Source organism: Gambusia affinis, linkage group LG11, assembly GCF_019740435.1.
Source record: "Gambusia affinis linkage group LG11, SWU_Gaff_1.0, whole genome shotgun sequence".
Taxonomy (NCBI): Eukaryota; Metazoa; Chordata; class Actinopteri; order Cyprinodontiformes; family Poeciliidae; genus Gambusia; species Gambusia affinis.
In genome coordinates, this window is record NC_057878.1 from 19,617,713 (window position 1) to 19,639,492 (window position 21,780).

At 37.0% G+C, this 21,780-nt stretch overlaps 2 protein-coding genes across 7 annotated transcripts in view; one reads left to right on the forward strand and one right to left on the reverse strand.

The window, feature by feature from the left end:
* edar (ectodysplasin A receptor) overlaps nt 1-7,023 on the reverse strand; it is a 42,055-nt gene extending 35,032 nt beyond the window's left edge. For both annotated transcript variants that reach the window (XM_044130825.1, XM_044130824.1), the window contains exon 1: nt 6,658-7,023. The gene's annotated coding sequence lies outside the window, so the exon portion shown is untranslated. The remainder of the gene's footprint in view (nt 1-6,657) is intronic.
* A 7,391-nt stretch (nt 7,024-14,414) lies between these two features.
* The window catches only part of LOC122839345 (E3 ubiquitin-protein ligase SH3RF3-like), a 105,417-nt gene continuing 98,051 nt past the window's right edge, over nt 14,415-21,780 (forward strand). For 4 of the 5 annotated variants that reach the window (XM_044130828.1, XM_044130829.1, XM_044130830.1 and 1 more), the window contains exon 1: nt 14,415-15,302. In XM_044130828.1, coding sequence (XP_043986763.1) covers nt 14,895-15,302 — 408 coding nt within the window. In that variant the 5' untranslated portion in view covers nt 14,415-14,894. The remainder of the gene's footprint in view (nt 15,303-21,780) is intronic. The other variant, XM_044130826.1, reaches the window with a different exon arrangement.

Genomic DNA, 21,780 nt, shown 5'->3' on the forward strand with positions numbered 1-21,780 from the left:
ACATTGAATCTCAAACTTTTTTTTTTTAAAAAGTATCTCTTCAGAAAATAGGAAAGACGTCCTATTTCCACCAGACTGTCACACATTTTGAAAAAAAAGAAGAAAAAAACAGTACAGCTGGAACTATTTTTTGCTAAGTACAATTTTCAAGTTTTCATTTGCAATTAAACAGAAAGATCCTCTAAAGTTGCAATTCAAAACAGATGAAGTCAAAGGATTTCCTGACCTGGAGATATAACATGGCTGATTAAAAGCTTAAGGAGTAGCTGACATGTCTGACCCCTACTCTCAGCATAAGTATATAATGACAAATTCAAAACAGAAAGGCTAAGCAAAAATGTTTTCAGCACTGTTTTTATATCTTAAGCTAAAGATCTTGAAGTTTTACAAAACAGTCTACTCTACTATAGTAAACATTTTATCCATTGCTCCTCACCTTTTCATAGTTTTTGCACTTTAAGTCTTTTTCAATTTTTTTTTTCATATGAGAGAAAAACACCACTAATAATAATTTCCGTGCCCTAAATGAAACAAATGTTTTTGCACGAGACTGTGTGATGTTTTTTCTTCTCTTTTTGTCATTTAATTGCTTTAATTACAGACTTACTGTCAGCTTTTCACTCAGTGCTCAGGAAAAAAACAAACCCTTAAGGAGCATGAAAAGAAAAAGCTAGTGCCTACGCAGACTGCCTCTCATTCTGTCTCATATCACACACCTATGGCAGTCCCAGTCAGTCAGCAGGCTCTTTGATTCTCTGCCTGCTGGTGATCAGTCTTTCATCGTCTCCTCTCCTTGATCCCCTGTTCCTCTCTTTAGCTCAGCTGGGGCAGAAAGTCTCTCTCCTTGTCTCCTCCTCTGTCTCTGTTTATTTTGCACTAACTGTAGGTGGGAAGCCTAAACTGCAAACTGCAGGATTTAAGATTCCTTTTCTCTGGCTCACGCCTACAGTACAGCAATTGGAGAAATAATGCAGGTCGTTCAGCCAAAGCTATTACGTTGCAGATCACATATCCTTCGTGACGTTTCCTTAAACATATTCAAAGAAAGTAACCTTTTAATAGTTGTACACAAAATTAACCAGCTTGAAATGTGCATTGTTTGCTTCTGCTTGTTTGCACTGGACATATTCATCATAATACACCACAGGTGTGCAGTTTCACACCTCCTCTAACAGCCCTGAAGGTTTTCCAATTGCTTGTCATTCGAGGGTATAATTTAAGTCCCTTAAGCGGTCATGATAGATGGATGTACATGCAAAGGAAGGAGAATCTTCAAAGCTAAACTCGAAGTCAATCCATTAAAAAGCAACAACTTTAAAGAGTTTAAGTAGAAAACCATTAAAAGCATCAACTGTATTGTTAAACCTGCCACCAGGAGCTTAACTGCAAAGATCTGAAACTCATTATTCTGAGACCAGATTCTACATCTGTGAATATCCCTCATCTGGGAGAAACAGTAACTATCCCTTGATTGTTTCCAAACCCACTAACTGTCTGACCGCATGATCGATTTAACCTTGTCTTAAGCTCTGAAGTTACTTATCTCTCCATTATTAAAAACCTCTATCAATTTTCATTTTTTGAGCAGTGACTGTAAAACAGGGATTTACAGGTATCTGTAACCAAAGACATATTTATTACAGAGTCAGTGTTTTGGATGTCTTTAGGATCTTATACTAGTGAGTTAGCCATATTAGTTCTGTTGCCATTATGGAAAACATCAGTCAAATATTCACTCTCAAAAATGTGTCAAAAATGTCCAAATTAAGTATGCTCTTGATTTGGACAGCCAGAGGTATTTTTCCACAGATTTATTTTTTTCAGTAAAGAAACAAATTAAAGCACTGTAAATTCCATGCAGAAAGGGTATTACACCAACAGGTGGTTGATATTAAAGTTGATAAGTTGATATTAAGTTGATATTAAAATTCTACTGAAGAAACTCCTGTGCTGTGATTAAAGCAGTGCTGGACTACAGAATCTCCCAAAACTCCTGCTTTATTAGACCATGTTTATGCTTTCTTGACACTCATTAACTTCTTTAGCTCACATTTCTTGTTAGAAAAAGAGTAAGAACAGATGGACAAATCTGGAGTAATTCATTAGAAACTGCTTCACTGTTGTTGAGATTTCCAGCACAAAATCCACATAAACACTGCACACATGCAAAACTGGCCAATGTGCAATCAGGTTTTATAATCAGTGTTCTTTTCCCAAACAGGGGGACAAACAACTCGTAAAATATTAGTTTCACAAAAAAATGTGGGTTAGTGTAGATAAAGCCACAGATTTAATGCATTGAGTTTTTCCTGTACTTGTGGAAGTTGGTTGATTGTCATTGTCACCAATTTGTCAGAACTTCATGGGCATGAGTTGACATCTATTGGCCCATGACCTAAACGTCAATTAAATAAAATGAAATTAAATAAAATCCATCTGAAATCCAGCTCTTTGATGGGCAGCCTGCATGAACAGCCTTTGTGTCTCCATTGCAAATACAAATTTATTTTCAATATATTTTGTATTTCCTCTAAATATATTTATGAACAACTTACTTATTCTGAAAAAACCTTAGTGAGTCTTCTCTCTTCAGTAACAACTTGTACTGTCACTGTAACTTGGCAGTGCTTACATTTAGTGTTTTTGCCGATCAGAAAAATGATACATTTTGCAGATACCAACCTGTCAGGGGTGTTCAAGCTGAAAACCAGAAAATTCTGGTCAAAAGAATTTTTTGGCAAATCTATAAATATACTCCGAATGACTCCCACTGCCAGTTATCCGTTAAGTGTGACGCATTTGATTATGGAACATAAAAAGCAACAAATCCTGGCCTACAGCACCAATGTTCTGCACATTTCTTGGGTGACATGATAAGTAAATCTTCTCAGAAAGCCATGAATTGGCTTACCTACAAAGAAAATCTAAAATGAAAATATCACAGCATTATGACCTCCATCCTGCTTTACATTTATGGAAACAGTTATCCACCATATGTTAATGTAGGCTTCTGCTGACAGTTGCGGGTCCTCTATATTATGTGCATAAATGTTAGCAAACACTAGGATGTTTTCAAGCTAATGCACAGTGACTACTACTGGCATTGCAGTTTAGGAAGCTTTGCTGTATAAAGCTTTGCTGGAATTACAAAACATAAATCAGAAATTAATGAAATGCAGCTATCCCCCATGTTTTTATGAGACTTCCTGGAAGCCCCTGAGGGAGCTCAATGAAGACTCACTGCTCTATCTGGAGCTGTTAGCAACTGGAGACTGAGAATAATGAAAGTTTAGACCCAGCCAAGGAAACCAAACACATCTATGTAGGTTTTTGACAGCTTTAGCTAAACATGCATTAATATTGTAGTATATTTAAACAATGAAAAAAAAATGGGTTGTTTTATTCCAGTCACAATAGAAAAGTACTTACAAATCAAGTGGTGATGATATACAAGAAACTTAGATTAAAATAAATAAGTGCTTAATTCAAACCTTTGTTGCTAACCAAGTAGTTTTCATTACTCATTCAAAAAACTAGCAGACAATAAATTAAGTAATAATAAATAATACAGCGTCAAGATAAAACAAAAAATAATAGCCAATCTCTCAAGTAACAATTAAGTTTCACACAGCAGCCCAAATCAGAATTCTGACAATGTTAAAATATACCTGCATCTTCCAAACAGATTTTCAGATATTCAGCAGTCAGAAAATGGCAAACCTTTCCTTTCTTTAGAAATATCCAAACAGCTAATACCTAAAGGAGCTGCTTAAGAAAAATCAACGTTTTAACCACCCACTCCGATCCTATAGGTCATTGTGAGAGACTCAGATTCAGAATCCCAAAGTTTTATGATCAACAAACCAATCCCTCCACTCCACAGGGTGAGGCTCGTCAGAACTTGCAATCGGATACAAATTAAAAGCAACAACACATTATTATCTGATTGCTAACAACTTAAGCGTAAAGACTGCAGAGGAGAGTGGGTTAAGTGCAGCCAGATGAGAAGTTAGGACAAAGACTGAACTGACTTCCACACTGATGAATGTTCAAGCCCAAATAAATAAGGCTAATTGGTTTTAAAAACACTTGTCTTAATTTTAATTACTTTTGCTTAGAAATGGTTTGCGCTGATTTTCATCTGATATTCTAAGCACACACCCAAATTTTCACAAGCTGAAAGTACTTTCTTTTTATAAAATGTGTTAGTTTATTTTCTCCTATATTTGATAGCATGTCATTTATTAATGTGAAAAGAATGTGACAGCCTATTTGTTCATTTATCCTCTAATTTCCTAATGAAACACCAGAATGCAAATAGTACTTTGCAAAACTATTCATATTAACTGAACCTTGATTGTCACTTTGCAAACATAAACTTCAGTATACCTTAGAGGGGTTTTATGTTATAAATAATGTACATTACTGTATAAAGGAAGGAAAATTATATTTGCTTTTCAATAATTTTTTTTTCTAAAACTAAAACTTGAAAATATTGTGTTGTGCATTTGTGTGCAGTACCTTTACTGTGATACCCTCAAATAAAATCCAACCAATAGCTTTCAGCAGTCACTTAAACAGTAAATAGGGTCAACCTGGCACTTTAATTGAAGCTGTTTTATGAAGACCTCAGAGATTTGTTAGAGTACATTAGTGAACAATCTACATCATAAAGACCAAGAAACTAAGCAGACTGTTCAGGAATAAAGTTGTGGAGGAGCAGGGTCGGTTTAGAAAACTCTATCACAAGCATCATGAAAAACCACTGTTCATCCAAAATGGGATGAGTGTTAGAAAACTGAAAAACAAGAAAGAGGTCATTCATGTACAAGGAAAGCATATATAAATAAATCAGCATAAAGACCCATCGTGACCCATGGTGGCAATATCATGCCATTGAAATGCTTTTTGTTAGTAGGAACAAAGATTATGAGGAAAAGGTGAGAGCTTAATAGAGGACATCTTCAGCAATGCCACCATGTTGGGATCAGGGAAGAAGTGGCAACTGCTGCCCTCATTTGTTTATAGCATGTGGGAAGGCCTGGAAATTGATATTGTAGTGTGACAAAATTTGAAGCAGTTCATAGAGCATATTTTTACAAGCCACCAAAACAAGTCCTGAACATTAATGTAATCTGTCAGGATTATGTAGGGATTCATAAAATTATCTTCACATAGTTGACCCATTTGGGCACAAGCTCTAGTCAAATAGCATTAGAGGCAATACATTTCTCAACTGAACTAAAATAACTTTACCTCCATAAGTAAACGTTGTATGATGTGTTAAGCGGAAACTTCCTCTGAGATGTGTCAAATATTACAAAATTATTCAACCCCAGCAGGCCCCCAGAGCTCCATTTGTTTTCCATGGGGTAAATGAACACACAACTTGGATTAAAATCAGCTGTGATCCAACATAAATCTCAACATTCACTTTCACAAGAAAAAACACTCCAAAATAAATAGAGCTATTGTGTGAATTCCAACACTGAGCAGCGTTTAGTGATGGAGTGGCGAGTAAGTAAACACATTATCAGTTCACTTCTGTCTGGTATTGGATGATCATGACTACAGGCACCGGCTTTGTTAGCTGTCCTCCCTTCATCCCTTTAATCCCCAGAAACCATATTAACGTCTTTTGAAGATGAGTTACACTCCCTCCTGTTTTTTTTTTTCTTTCCTCTGTCTCCTTTTGACTTTCTACTCGTGAACTTGAAAGATCATTGTGGCAGCAGTGATGGGCTGCGCTGGAGGGGCTCCAGGGGGAGTCAGTGAGGCAGTGTGGATAGAGACGGATTGATTTCCTCCTCCAGGAGCTCCAGTTCAAAGCCAAGCAAGCGAGCAGACTTCAGAAGTGCAGCAGGACCTGACATGTCCCCCAGCCGGCTTGAGCTGCCTGTCTGCGGGCAGGACTTCCCCCGGGGGGCCCGGGGCCCGGGACAGTCAGGCGGCACCAAGAAAACAATTATGTAGACAGAACCGAAAGCTGTGCAACCGGCTCAAATGCATAATCTTAAAAAAGTTTTAAAAACAAAAGAGAAAAAAGAAAAAGAAACTCTGATAAAACTGTTACAATCTCGTGTATACCAAGAAAGAGATAATTAAAATCACTTTCTAACAAACCAAGAAACAAAGATAACACCTGCCTCTATATTTTAGGATCTTAAATCACAACCTTGTCACAAAGTCAATGAGGCCTATAAACTATACAACTAGTGATGTGAAAATTATTCTACCTCCTTGGGCTAAAACTTTTGTACCAACATGCACCCTCCACATACTTCAGAAGTGTTTAGGATGCTTGCTTCACACTTTTCAAAAAATTCACTGTGGATGATATTGGGCAAAGAAAAACACTGAAAATTAATTTCTGTATTGACTTCACAACAAAGGTTCTTCAAATTTTACTTCACATTTACAAACAGACAGAACCACACCTTTAAGTAATTGAATAAATTGTCCTTTTGAGGTTGTTGCTGATTTATCAGTGTTGATCAGTATTCTGAACGACTCTATTAGTTTGCTCTAATGTATTTGTTTTCTATTAGGTCATTTTACACTAAAGCACATGTTTATCTGGCATAAAAGGTGTTGCTCAGGAATTTCCCCGAAGTCTGTAGCAATCTGTCCGTGCATTCCTCAGAGTGGAGTTCTTACCTGGAGCTGCGTGGCTCTCGGGGCACCGGCGTGGTTTCTCCTGCAGCTCTGCGCTATCAGCGGACTTGGTGATCGGTGTTTAATCTCCTGCGTGGCGTCGGGTGAGCATCGCCGACCGACTGGTTGTGTTCATAGGAGTTAAACTCCGTGCAGCGATAATGCAGCGTCTCAGCCTCCACTTTGGCGCATGTCGGCGTGTCTTCAAGCTCCTCCTTGGTGAGCAAAAAAGAAAAAAAAAAAACAGAATTTGTGATTTGTTTCCTCCGCCCTGAAAGAGAAACCGATTAACGTGTGCCAGGTAGACTGTCAATTAACATGGTGCGAGTTACGATTCGACTCTGCCATCTAGTGTTCGTATGACTGAACTGGCTCTTTTAAATTGGAAGAAATTAAATTCAGGGAAATGCATTTTGTATTGGATACAACAATCTATGAACAGCCAAGTTCTTTAGCAATGGTATTTTGTGATTTACACACATTGTGGAGGATGTCAGTGACTCTGCTGAAAATCTTTTGTGACGCAGTCTTCTCCATGATGGTTTATGCCAGAAATATTTCTGTTTTTAAAATCCCTTCTGTTGGGTTTATATAATATTCTTCTTTTTATTTCAGTTTTCTTAGCTGTAAGCCATTGTCATCAAGACAACCAGAAATAAACACTTGCAATGTGTCACTATGTTATCATATATTTAAAACGTTATTTAATTATTGAAATAAATTGACTTATTTATCTAGCTTATATGAATTAAGAAAACCAAACAATTTAAAGACACGGGTGAGCAGACCATATTTATTCAGTTCTGTGATTCTCTGTCCATTCGTAAAGATGTAATGAAAATAGATTTCTATATATATATATATATATATATATATAGCTACAAACCTCATGGACAAATGATGTCTTTTAAAACATGGTATTTATTCATCACATATTTCGCAGGCACAACTTTTAGTAGACGTGTTTTCTTCTAGGAAGACGACAAGAAGCTTCATTCCAACAGTGTTAGTTTCATTTGTTGTAATTTTATAACTATTGTTCAGTTTAGTCTCAGCTGCTTTATTGTACTCCAACAGTAATGCTGCATCCTGGGGTTATTACTGTTTATATACAGCAAAGCATGACAGGTACCAAACAACATCCCAGCTGTGTGTCGCAGGATAAACAATAATCACAACATTTCTCATGCATTATCACCATTTAAGTGCTTTATGTGAATCTCCTTTCCATCCATTTAAAGACTCACCTTCAGATGATGAATGTCTTTGAAACAGAAGGCATTAATTAGTTTGAGTGAGTCTTTGATGCTGCCAACCCGACGCCTGGTGTTTGAATTGGACTAAAGCTTGGACTTTACTCTTCCTCCTCCTCCCTCTCATCCTCCTCCTCATCCTTCACACCACTTCCTCTTTTCTCATCCACAGGAAGAATTAGATAAAAGGAGGGCTTTGAAAGCACTGGGAGTCCTGTAATTACTTACTTTATGTGTGTCAGTCACCTTCTTTCCTATTGCTCTGACATTTTTGTTTTTTATTTTTCTTCTCCTCTCAAAAGATATATTTTTTAATTTTTTTACTGACAATAGCGCACTCTCAGTTTCAATCTTCTCTCTTCCAACGTTTCTCCATCTTTCTCTCTTCCCCCTCCTGTTGGGCCTATTGAAGTCAATCCCAAGCTTCCTTACTAAAAGTGACGAGAGAAGCCAAGACAGGATGATGAGCAGAGGATGACACGAGAGATGAGTTTCTCTTAGGAATAGGGTGTCTGAAAGCTGGACAAAAACACACATTAACATGTAAACTTTAAAAGTGATTGAGTGATGGTATTGCAACACAAGTATCAGGCTTCATAAAAGAATGTGAAAGAAGGAGTTTCTATGAAGACCAAGTGATACAATTCACAAACAACAATGAAAGAGATACAATTAAAGACTTGTACCAGTTTTGATCCTGTTTATAGTTGGGCCACACTGATCCTTCACCCTCCTCCAACATCCTGCCTTCTGCATTCCTCCAGCTGCACCTTTTTAGCACTGACCACCAGAGACACTATTGCACGCTGCCTTATGAAAGCATGCATGGCTTTTGAGATATTTTTAAATTTCATAATGTTACGACCACATACACTAACAGATTTTATATAGATTTATGTGACAGGTCAATAAAAACTGCAACAAACAGTTGTGCAATGGAAAGAAAAGTTTTAAAAGGATTACACAAAAATTCTGAAAAGTTGTGGTATGGATTTGTATTCAGCCCTTTGAACCGAGACTTTTCAACTTCTGTTGCAATTGCCGCTTCAAGCCTTCTTGGTATGTTGCTTTGCTTTAGATCTTGTTTGCCCATTTTTCTTTGCAATATAGGCTTGCTACACATATTTTCAAGTGAAATTAGGTTTAAATTTTGGCAAGGTCATTCTGACGCATAGATATACTTTAACAGTATTTTTGAATTTAACAGTGCTTTATCAGATAATCAAAGCTTGGGGTATTGTTTTAAAATGTATTCATGCTTTCCTTGAACTTCATAATTTTTGTTTGTTCACCAAGGTTCTCATACAAACATGTAAAGAATTTTATTTGATAATTGGATGACATCTTAAGGCAGTTGGGTAAAGTGATTTTTCTTTTTTATTTATCACAGTATTAGGGAAAAAATACAAATCTGTGTCAAACTTTCCCAGTTTTCTATGTAAATAATTTTGAAAACCTGTGCTTCGTGTTCTTGTCATAATCCATAGGTGTTTTTGTTTTCATTTTTGTTTGTGTCCTGATAATTTCCTTTTGTTCATTTACAGCACAGACCAAATGTTTGGACACACTTTCTAATTGAATTCAATTAAAAGGTTTGTCCAAACTTTTGGACACAACCGGATTAATTTCTCCTAGATCTGTGTTGGTCTTTTCCCATTGGTTTGTAGGTCCTTTTCAAACTTAGTTCAGCTCCCTTTGTGTTAATCAGTTTCTCTCCCCGAGGTGCTCTGCTTTCCTTTTGCCACAACTCTGTCATTTTCCACCTTTGCCCAAGTATTTAGGCTCCTGGTTTTTAATTCATTGCTGCACTCATTCATTAGTTGTTGAGTTATTATTATTATTATTATTATTATTATTATTATTATTATTATTATTATTATTATTATTATTATTATTATTATTATTATTATTATTATTAAGGGAATCTGGGGGATTAGTTGTAACAATAGAGTTTATAATATTTAATTCAGATGTAAAAATGATACAGTAATAACAGTAATCTGTTTTGTAAATTTTAATAAAATATTTTCATACTTTGAATTTTAGTTATCCACCAGGATTTATACAGACCATCAAGGTTTTTCACAAGGAACATAGCAGCTGCTTTTGAATGGGTGCTGCAAGTCAATATATATATATATATATATATATATATATATATATATATATATATATATATATATATATATATATATATATATATATATATATATAAAGAGAGAGAGAGAGAGAATAAAAATAAAAACATATATAATTTTTATATTTGCCTGACACAACAAGATGTTTTTCTTGTTATGTCAGAAAACACAATAAGAAGAGCAACCCTTAGCCAGTCTTCCACAGACTCTCTGACCTTGTTATTACCCTCTTTAAGACCAGGCCCCACAGAGACTGTGTGTGAGAACACGCACATACACCCACACACACGTACAGCCTCTAACTACCCTTGAAAGTGGAAGCAAAAAAGTGGTTGCCATGGAAACTGTCGTGTCACCTAACCTACTTTTGCATGAAGGAAAGACATTGGCGAATGAAAGAGAGGAGGTTTGTGGTGTTGGCACCTCAAAACGGAACCATCCCATCCCTGCCCTTTTGTAGTTATCACACACACACACACACGCACCCACACACACACACACACACATGCACATTATATTAATTTGTTATGCATTTAATTTTTCCCAAACTCTTTGTGATGAGAATGATATGGCTTTTATAAAACATTTGTATGCATAAAGACTAAGACAGCCAGACATAAAAAGTGTATTTTTAGGAAAAGAGAGCTTTTACTTCTTCTCTTTTTATATGCATACATTTCTACTACTATTCCCCCTTAGTATATTTCTTGGTGTTTGATATATATTTTTTCTTGATATTAACTTTTGAACAAAAGGTTTAGTACAACTAAAGCTGCTTTGCTTTGCATGAGAAAACTGACGAATAGCATTAGATATTCTTGTTAATTTTCTCTAACAAATATTTCCCAAAGGACAACTGGCATCTAACGAATAATGAGCAGTTGTACAAACAATTTGGAACAGAAGTTTTAAAACTCATGAGACTACAACTTTATTATCTTGCCAACAGTAGAGGACTATGTGCGACACTCATTAATTACACTACAAGATGAAGGAAAACAAAATTAACCTGGAAACATTTTAGCACTTTGAGCAGCAAGAATGATACTCGTGCCTTGTTTTGACCGGCAATGGCAAGTTTCAAGGAGTTTGCCGGGAAACTGGTGGGTCGCTGGTTTGATTCCTGCTCTGTCTTCCTCTGCTTGGACAAAAGGACAGATGCCGCAATTTGACAGCCTTGTTTCTGTCAGTCTGAATTTTACTTAGTTGTATCAGATTTTTGGGGGGAAAACCAGATTCCCTCCACTTCCTATTTATCCAGCGCTGTGTTGATTTATCATAATAGAATGTTTTAAAATTCTTTGTTATAAAACATTATGTTCAGTGCATTTTCTGTACCATTTAATCACAATAAGTGCATTAACAATACATGTTGGTCCAAACTCAACAGTTAAACAGTATGCATCGTTTAATAATCGCAATGCATCCTACGGGAATCCTTTTGCTTACCTTTGCTGAAATGGACTAAAGGGAATTTTCATCCAGTAATATTTTTTGTTGTCCACCTCTCATCATAGCTGCACTCTAATTCTGAATCACTGACTGTGGAGAATTGTATTAAGCAGATGAAACGCGGTGAGTGCAAAGACATGAGTGGGAACGATAAAGAGAGCGCACAGAGGAGAACGATGTACACCGTGAGTGTGGGCCTGCTGCCAGCGCTCGTGGGCCGCCGCAGCAGTGAGCGTTCGACAGCGAGCTCTGACAACAGTAACTCACATGCGTTTAATGGTTGATTTGTTGTCATGTTGCTACGTTATGTAGCTAAAAATAAATGAAAAAATCCTCCTCCAAAAATGACTGGTTTCTGCAGATAAAATCAGAGAGGTGCTCTTCTTCCAGGTGAGATGGAAAAGTTCAAGTAATACATAATACATTTGTAAGTCCAGTCCCTGTATGGCTGTTATGTAATTATGCCTCAGCGTTGCTGAGAACTTTAGTTATTTAAGCTCAGAACTGAAATAAAGCTAAAACAAGTATCTGAAAAGGTGTTGAGCATGAGTTAAGGCACCTCTATCACACTGAATTACAGACTTTGAGTAAGGTACTTGAAAACATTCTTTTCTTTAAGCCTTTCAGAGATGGATGTTCTGGTATGCTTGTGGATCATCATTTTTGCTGCATAATCCAAGTGTGGTCTAGTTTTATGGCATTGTAACAATTTCCATACTGATACATAGCAAAGACTTTTTTTGTCATTTCTTGTTGAGATCTTTCAACATTTTAATCTACTTCAATTTGTCAGGTAGATTTTATTCAAGTAATTTTATTCTGAGTCAGGCGATAATTAAGCCTAGGTGTGGTCAGCAAAACTTAACCATAGGAATGTGCAAATAACAAGTCATTCAGAGTTTAATAAAGGGTGAATTACACTATATTTTCATACTGGGACAAGTTATTTTGGATAGCTAATGTTCCTTAAAAAAAATGAAGTCATAATTTGAAAAGCTGTTTTATTTTGTTTGTATCTTTTTAAATAGGTTTGAGGATTCAAAACATTTACATCTGACAACATAGAAAAAGAGAAGAAATCTGTGAGGGTAAAAACACCTTTTCACCATCATGTAACAGTAAAAAGTGTCATTATAGCATCAACCAACAAAACTTTAAAAACACTTGGCTTTAGTGTAGACAGTCGCCTCTTCTGTATACACAAGCTCCAGTGCGTAATCAACAGACAAGCTCCCTTCTCACTGCATGACTAAAGCAGTCCACCCTCGGATTTTCATTGTGGGTGGTAAATAGAGGGCCCACCCCTCAACCAGGAAGGCGTCTTTATAAGTCTCTTTCTCTCTGTTTCACACACACACACAAACACACACGCATACACAGACAGACATTTGCCCTGATTAGTCCCTACCCCTCCTAAATATGGGAGCATTGCAAGTCTGAACAGGTGGACGAGCAAAGCAGGGATATAGTCATGACTGTAAGCCAACCGACACACACACTGTCTTCTTCCCAACACATTACAGAGCATTACTTCAACTTAATATCACTCTGATCATCTGCCAACAATACTTTCTTAATTTTAGTAGCAATACAATTATATTGTGAAATGTAGAGCTTTACATTATTGAGATTTATGAATTGGCAGTGATTTCTTTTTTAGTATGTCTAGTTTTTATGGTAAATGTTCCCTGAAATCTTTAAGTGTCGTTATCTAAATTGGGTTTGTCATGTTTGTTATCTTTCATTGTGTTTAGAAATTGGAACTTTTTTTTTCTTCTTTGGATTATTGTGACACAAAACGTCAACACTTGTACATGAATGCCTTAAGGTATGGCTTATGAAAAGTAAATAAAAACACTGAAGAATAAAACAAGACAACAAGGGAGAAAACAATCGTTTCATTTAGTATATTTGAACTATACTACCCTCCACAATAAATACCAACCATCATATTAAAGTGTTAAAAAGCCTTGAAATATTTTATTTTTGTACAGATTTTGGGACCTCAATCATATCTGGTGTAGCTCAGACATGTTTTACCTCTATTACTATTTATTATTTACGGTACCTGATAATTATTTCTAGATTTGGGGATGTTTAGGATAATTGTTATATCCTATAACTATTTTCTGACTTAAGAGGTCAACATACATCCAGCTTTTTTGTGTAGCTTTTTAGCCGTCTTTCTCATTTCAGGGAGTAGCTAAAGAAAAGTGCCCTCTAACACATGTAATGTCAGAACTTTTGTTAAAAGAAAAATAGTACTTTAAACTGGCCTCCACACAGAAATGCTAAAGATTATATAACTTTAATAAGTGATTCACCTTTTTAACACTTTTAACAGATATTTTGCTCTGTTCACAGCATTAAATAATCCTTAAGCAGGCTTGCAGTCCTGGAATGGAGATTAGGTTCTTGTTCTGATTATGTTTTGTTTTTTTCTATAGTTACAGTGTTTAATTTGAAATGGCAATTCAAACTAGGAGAATATTGCTATTATGAAAGAACAGAAATAGTCACCACTAAGGAAATATTCACGATTTACTCTTTAGTCTTGTAATTCCACCTCAAAATGGCATAAAAGGGCCTTTAAAAGAAAAAGAAAAAAATTGGGGAAGAAGAAAATGCTTGAGGGACCATGAGGGATGCCCGCCAGGTGGCGCAACAAACCACTCTTTTCGTCGAAGTCGTCAGTTGGTTTGGGTTACTAAGGTAATCAATAGGATGTCACACAGCAAAAAGGAAGAAGGCTTAGACCGTAATTGAAACTAAATCCTTTTATGTTAACTTATATTAATACACACGGTGCATCTAGCTCGGTGCTGTTTAATGGAGACAAAACCAAACTGGACAAAAACTGCACATTTTATTTACATTTTACTGCAAATATCTGAAGACTGCATGTGTTATGGTCAGATTGAAACTGTGAGCAGGTGAGACTGGTCTGACACCAGACTCGTCTTTTTGGACAGTTTGTGCGCAAAAACATCAAGTGGCGTTAATCACTGATGGGCTGTGCAGCCGCCCGCCGCATGCATGCGAGTGATGGTTTTAGGGCTTTCTGCCTCGGGTGCATGAGCGCGCACGCCGCAATTGTTGATGGGCGCGCGGAAAATGATGATGAGAGCGTGACCTCACCGCTTTCTGCACAGCTGCTGGAGTGAAGAGGAGGAGGAGGCAGTGAGAAACAGAAACACGCTGAGAGAAACAGACGGAGACCCAGAACAGCGGAGAGCACTCAAAACACACCAGGAGCTGCGTATTGGCAAAAAAGGGGGCTGGACAACATCGAAGTGAGTCCGTGGGCACCTTCCACACCACCCGGGTTCACCTCCCAGAATGTTCTGTTTTCCCCAGAAAAAGTCCCTGCGGTGCATCCACGCACACTGAAGCCCAGATGCTCACCCTCTCCGCCGACATGGACGACTCTTCGTCGCTACTGGATCTGCTGGAGTGCTCGGTGTGCCTGGAGCGCCTGGACACCACGGCCAAGGTGCTGCCGTGCCAGCACACCTTCTGCCGCCGTTGCCTGGAGAACATCGTCAGCTCCAGGAACGAGCTCCGCTGCCCGGAGTGCCGCATCCTGGTGGACTGCGGGGTGGACGACCTGCCAGCCAACATCCTTCTGGTTCGCCTTCTGGACGGGATCAAGCAGCGGCCGCAGCGAGGGAGCCCAGGAGGAGGAGGTGGCCGGCAGTCTCTAGCCGGAGGTTCGCTGCAGGGGTACGCTGCCGGGATATCCGCCTCCCCTCCGGGAACTGCAATTAGAGAGCTGCCCGTGGCCACCAGGAGCTCCCCTGTCAAGGTTGGTCACTTTCCGTTCATGCACGAAAACTGCTGGTTTTGATGAAAGCAGGATATCTTGTACTTCTAATCCTATGCACAACACAAAACAAGAAACCCAACTTCATTGACTTAATACTGTAGCAGCGGAATTCGGTTGAACAAACTTTTTGAACAAGCAAATCCGTCACTGTTATAAGGAGCAACTACCGCAGAGTGTCTCTCAAGTAGGATTTTGGAAAAATAGAAGTTCATGAGAGACTTCAACTTGAAAAACAGTGACTGTTGGAATGATGGAAAATCCATAGTCTTGCAAAATACACCATAGACCTCTACATTGTTCATATGTTGCTACATTACAAAAACATTCAGTGTGTGCCATTGAGATTTTATGTAATGGATCATGTGCTTAGCTGTGAAGTGTAAGGAAAAGGATACATACTTTTTGACCTAAATGTGAAGTATAGGTGAAAAACATCATGTTGAGAGGGAAACTTACGCTACACATCTCCCTGTACACATCAGTAAGTCATGATTTGGCAGCATCATGCTGAGGAGATGCCTTTAACAGAAACAGAGAAGCTGATCACAGCCAATAGGATGATTGAGATACAGAGAAACACTGGAAGAAAACCCATTAGAGGCTATAAATACACTAGAAACTGCTTAGAAAAAATAATAAAGAAACAAAAAAAACATACATCCAGAGGTTCAATAGAAAGTTTCAGATGAGGACTGTCAAAATCCAGGCCTCGAGGGTCAGTGTCCTGCAACTTTTAGATGTATCCCTGGTCCATCACATAACTGAATGTAACAGCCTATTGGTCTCCTAAGCATGTACTAATTACCTCGTTATTCAATTCAGGTATGTTAAAGCAGGGACACATCTAAATGTAATTAAGTAAATATATATTTATGTTGCATCTTTAATGATATAGATCACAAAGTGCTGGCCAGAAGAAAACAAAAGATTAGTGGAAATCACATTAAAATGTTAATGGTCCATTCAAAGTCCAGATCTAAATTCATTTGGGAATTTATGTCAAGCTTTGTAGATTGCTGTTCACAGATCCCTTACATCCAATCTTTTTGAGCTTAAGCTATTTTACAAAGAATGGTACAAAATTTCAGTGTTTGAAATGCAAAGCTGGCAAAGACATAACCCAAAATACCTGCAGCTGTAATTGCATAAATGTATTGACTTGTGAAGGCTGACTAGAAATGACACATTTAAAATATATATATTTATAAAACATATATATATATATATGTATATATATATATTTATATATATGTGTGTGCATGTGTATGTGTGTTTCATTTCCCACACTCAGACACAGTATATAAAGGCATGTAGCCACTTCGCATTAAACATTATTTTGCCTGGATTACTGAACTAACTTGAAAATGAGAATAAGGCTTTTCCCTAAGGACGGACCAAAAAGGTTAGTGTCATTGTGAGGTTTCATTTCCCACACTCAGACAGAGTGGAGTGGGAGTCATGTTTACTTCCTGTGCAGTGCAGCCAGCGCATTGTCTTGTGGCTGTGGCGTATTGGAAAATGTGGCATGTTGAAGAATGTGGCTGCAATGTGGGAATGAGACAGCACAATGTGATGTGAGCGGCATTGAGCCGCAAAAATGTTGATTGCTATTTTATCTGTAACGACAAGTCAGGTTCTTGTGACGAGGTAGAAATACCTATGGTCCTTGATTGTATTTGTCAGTGACAATAATGGCCTCTGATACAAAGCTAAAATGAGCAGAAGATGGTACATTTCTCACTCCAACAGTGGAAGCTTTGCAAATTGTAAATAGCGATTCACTGATCAATTGCGTTTGTCCCATCATTGAAGATCACCAGGTCAAATCCAGAAAATTCTGACATATTTAGTACCAAAAAGTCTTTTGTTTCAGTGTGTATGTTGGAAATTTTTTTTTTTATTATTATTTCAATAGAAATCTCTTAAAAGCCAATAGCTATGCAATATATGTTTTGAAGCATATGTTAGGTTGATGTTGGATTACTGGCTGTGCCAAAGAACTTGTATAACATATTTTTTAAAATCTTTTTGTGTTGGAAAAAATGAGCTTGTGAAAACCTAAGTTGGCATGAAAATTTGATTTGAAGAAAACTGGAAGCCCAGAAAAAACTTGATCTGTGCATATTTGGTTGTTTCTGGAACAACAACAAAAAATCATTAGATAAATAGCATTACAGAAAATTAACTAAGTTTTTGTTGTGATCCAGTGAGTGGGAAGTGAACTGTTTGCCAAGTAAAGTCATTGTCTCAAGCTTTCTTACCTCTGACTCCTGCTCTGTAGGAGTCAGACTGTAGCAGTCTTATCAGGCCTGCCAGTCATTGACTGAAGCAGTGTAGCGCTTTAGTGTGATGAGGTGCAGCAGGAAGAGTCATTCATTCATCACAGTGAACAAAAATACAAACAGAATTTTAAACTGAAAAACAATATTTGATAAGGATTAAGTTGTTGGTGTGCACTTCTTTTGAGTTTCAAGCACATTGAATATACAGTTAAATGTTATTAAATAAATTACAGCAGTTAAAAGGTTAATAAAATAGTGTGTAACTGTTATATTGTATTTGAGACTTGAGCTGTTGTAAGATGGTAGAAGTCCAGTTAGCTGGTAGCTTAAGCACCTGGTACTGTTGGATCTGGGTTTATATTAGGAAGATAATATGGGAGCTATTTACTATATGTAAGATAATAGCTTTGAACATAACCCCACTTCAACAACTGTAAACTATCCTGATCATACATGTAACAAAATATACTTAATGCAGATTGATGTCTTCACTGGGCTGTTCTTACTTTCGGGCCTCTTTGGGAAGTACTCTAGTGTGGACTTAGATTTTATTGCCTCACTCAAAAGTGTACACACATGCCTATAACCCAGTAACCCCTCTGCAAAGGCTTGTAGTCTCTTTTCCCAAGTCTCCTCCAGGCACTCTCAGGAGCAAAGCTTCATGGTAAAAGTGTAAATTATTTTTCCCTTAAGTGTGGAGTGTGTGTGCACATGCATTCTGGTTTGTAGATTCCTTTACACAAAAAGAGCAGGGATCTTTTTATAGGCATTAACCCTGCTGTTGTTTGAAACACTCATCTAATATGGCTGCGTATACAGACATAGTTCGTGAAGGAGTCAGAGAGGTGAAAAACAGAGCACTCTGAATCAAGTATGAATGTTTATAGATGAGAATGGATGTGTTGCCATGGAAAGGGAAGCAGAGGAAAGGCATGCTGAGTCAGCAGCGTGAGCAGCAATTCCTCCAGCTGTGCTCTTTTACCCTCTACTGCAGACGCTGTGCTTTGACCAGTTAAAGTCTGTCAAAGCCGCTAAAATAAAATACCAATTTTACATGGTTGATTTTGAATTTAATCTAGTCTTTTTAATGTCAGTTAGTATGTTCACTTATATATTAAAGTCATTTGTGCTTTGCTAAGTCAAATTTGTAGTTTTACATGACCATTAAAATACCTCCAGTAGCTTTTTCATTTACTAATTCTCTTATTGATGTTGCATGTAAGCTTTTCTCTCATTTTGATGTGAATGGGTCAATGAACAAAGTTCTAATATATTGTATTTATGGTCTACAGTCCAGATGATATACTTAACTTTTTATACAGTCAACATTTTATACAAGCAAGAGAGCAAGAAAAAACAAAGAATTGCTGTGGCGCTAAGTAGAGTTGTCAGACGCTTGTCCCCCTGAGAGGATGGAGTGTATGAGGTATGTAAGTGAAAAAGGACCTTAACACACCAACCCTACAAGTGTGAGGCAGGAGGCAAAAAATTCCGAGTGCATCCAGTGTAAGTGGGATCTTGTTTTTTCTTTCCACTTTCAAGGCTCCTGTGTGTAGCAGGGGTCACAGAGCAGTACTATACAAAAAGCAATCACAGAAGCTGCTAATGTAGCTCAGAAAATCAGCTTTGTGCTAAATGAGATAGATATCAGAGCAGATCTACTGGACAGTCAAGGTTCCGACCAAGAGTTATACACTTCTGATTAACTCAGGTTTAGCTTTCTTTCTAGGGTATCTTGTAGCAAAGATCAAAAGCTTAAGTGAGTGGCATTGCCTGCATAGTTACCTGAATAAAGATTTACAGTTGCCCTACAGATGCATTCATGCATATATTCCCATTTTGTCAGGTTACAAACACAAACCTGAATGTGTTCTATTGAGAGTGTATTAACTACCAACACACAGTGCTGCATAATTGTGAACCTTTGTCCATACTAATTTGCAAACTTACTTAAGCTCAGTGTGCCTGAATGGACACACTGAGCTTCTAATATGGCCAAACATTCTCAATTTATTTAGAATGAATATGATTTTTGACTGAGCCGTTCTAACACATGAATAGGATTTAATCTAAATCATTCAATTGTAACTCTGGCTGTATGTCTAAGGTTGTTGTAAACATCTACAAGTTTTCCCCTGACCTGTGCAGTGTGTTTCCTGTTCTTGTTCAATAATGTTATCCAGCAAACTTCTCAGACAGGGCGATGAGACAAAATGTGCCATAAGGTCGGTGTGTTGCAATGACAGTATGTCTTGGAATAAAAATACACAAATTCTTATTGCGCTTTATTGCAAACACAGACCTAACAATGGGGGATTCAGAAAATAAAAGGTTTAATTGGAAAAAAAAGTTCAATCTTACTAATAAAGACAAACAAAATCTTAACCATTTTTGGCATGGAGAGAAAAAAAAACTGCATCGTACTTACGTTGTTAATTAATATTAATCGTTTTTAATACAGTCATTTGCAATATTTATATGGTGCACACTTATCTTTCAATGATTGTGATGATAATGAATTTGCAATATATCATTCAGCCTTACTGTCAGACCTTCACAGAACGCCTGTAGTTAATCTGGTAGTTAATACTGACTTCATGTTTTTAAGAATTATGAAGTACGTTTTTGATGATCTATCATACAGAATCTCACTAAAGTACATTAAAGATTGTAGATGAAGTGAGAGAGTGAAAAAGTTTAGGAATTATGGATACATTTTCAAAGTGTATGGCGGCAATATCATCCGCTTGTCTTTTCCAAATAAAAAAAGACTTTGTTCAGTTCTATTCAGCACAAGGTATTTTGTCATTCACAGTATTCCTAGGGGCAACACTTAGTTTTTGTTAACAGATGGGGCTTTATTTTATTCTGATGCCAGCAGTTCATTGTTTTTATTTCTGACAGCCTGGGGGTGTGTTTGTTTGTGTCTTAGCTGTCAAGCTTGAAAACCTGTTACTGGATTTTAGTAAAATTTGATTAGGTATTAACCCACAATCTTGTGATGAAGTTATTTTAGGTGGAGCATGTTTCAGCATTTTGTCTGCCTTTTTGTCCTATATCACTGTGTCCTCTGTGTCTACTGCTCACATGGTTTCTGTCGGCAAACTGTGAAATACTTAGCACTGACATAACACATTTCAAGACCAGTAACTTTAACAGAGGTGGATACTTTCAAAGTGCTTTCTGGTTTGTGTATTTGTTTGGAGAAATCCTGTCATTTGCTGGCCTCTGATGAATGTAAAATATACTGTGCAGTGTATTTATAGAATCAGTGTCATGATCTAACTTTTTATGTGTACTGGGATGTGGTAGAGTTTATTTTTGAACAATGTGTTCAAATTCTTCTTATCCCACAGTGCTACTAGCAAAATCAGCAGACAATAACACTGATAAAGCTTGGTTTTTACTTGCAGATTGTTCTTTGCTTTGCAAGTATTTGGCTTGGTGAAGTCTGTTGAGTGAGAGGCCTAAGGTTTACATAATGCATCTTTTATACAAATATAAGTATAACAGATCCCTGTCGGACATAGACTCTTGGAGTTTTCAAAATAACTATTTCAGTAAATAAAATAGTTTCCAAGTACTACGATGTTGGCAGATAATTTAAAACAGACATACAGCAAGAGCTTTAGCTTGTCATAATTTTGGAAAAGGAAATACAATTTTTTCTCAGAAGTCAAAATGTAACTTTTTAATTTGGAAGGGGAATACAGGAAACATGAACTGAACATACTGTCATGATCTGAGTGGAGAAATCTAAAGTTTCTCATTAAATCCAACTTCAAAATGGTTGTTGCATGTTTAAAGCCTAATGATAGATGTACATTATGCAAAATTCTTAGATTCAACAATTTTGCAATGGAAGAAATCTTTCCCTTTATTTAATAGTGTTAAGCATTTTATAAGTATAGCAGCTAATGTGATCAAAAATTTAGAAGACAGACCAGATCTAGACCGCCTTAATTTATCTTTTCTAAAGTGACAGCAATAATCTGTATTTTTTTATCTCTTCGCTGACATCCACAAGTAGAAATTTGCTAATTTTTCATCTTAAAGCAATCATGTCAGCCCTAGTCTCAGTATCAGTGAGGATGACAAAGGGATTGATTCCTGAGACGTAAACACACTTTCGTCAACCAATCAGTGTCAGAGACAAAGTATTATTGTGTAGTGTT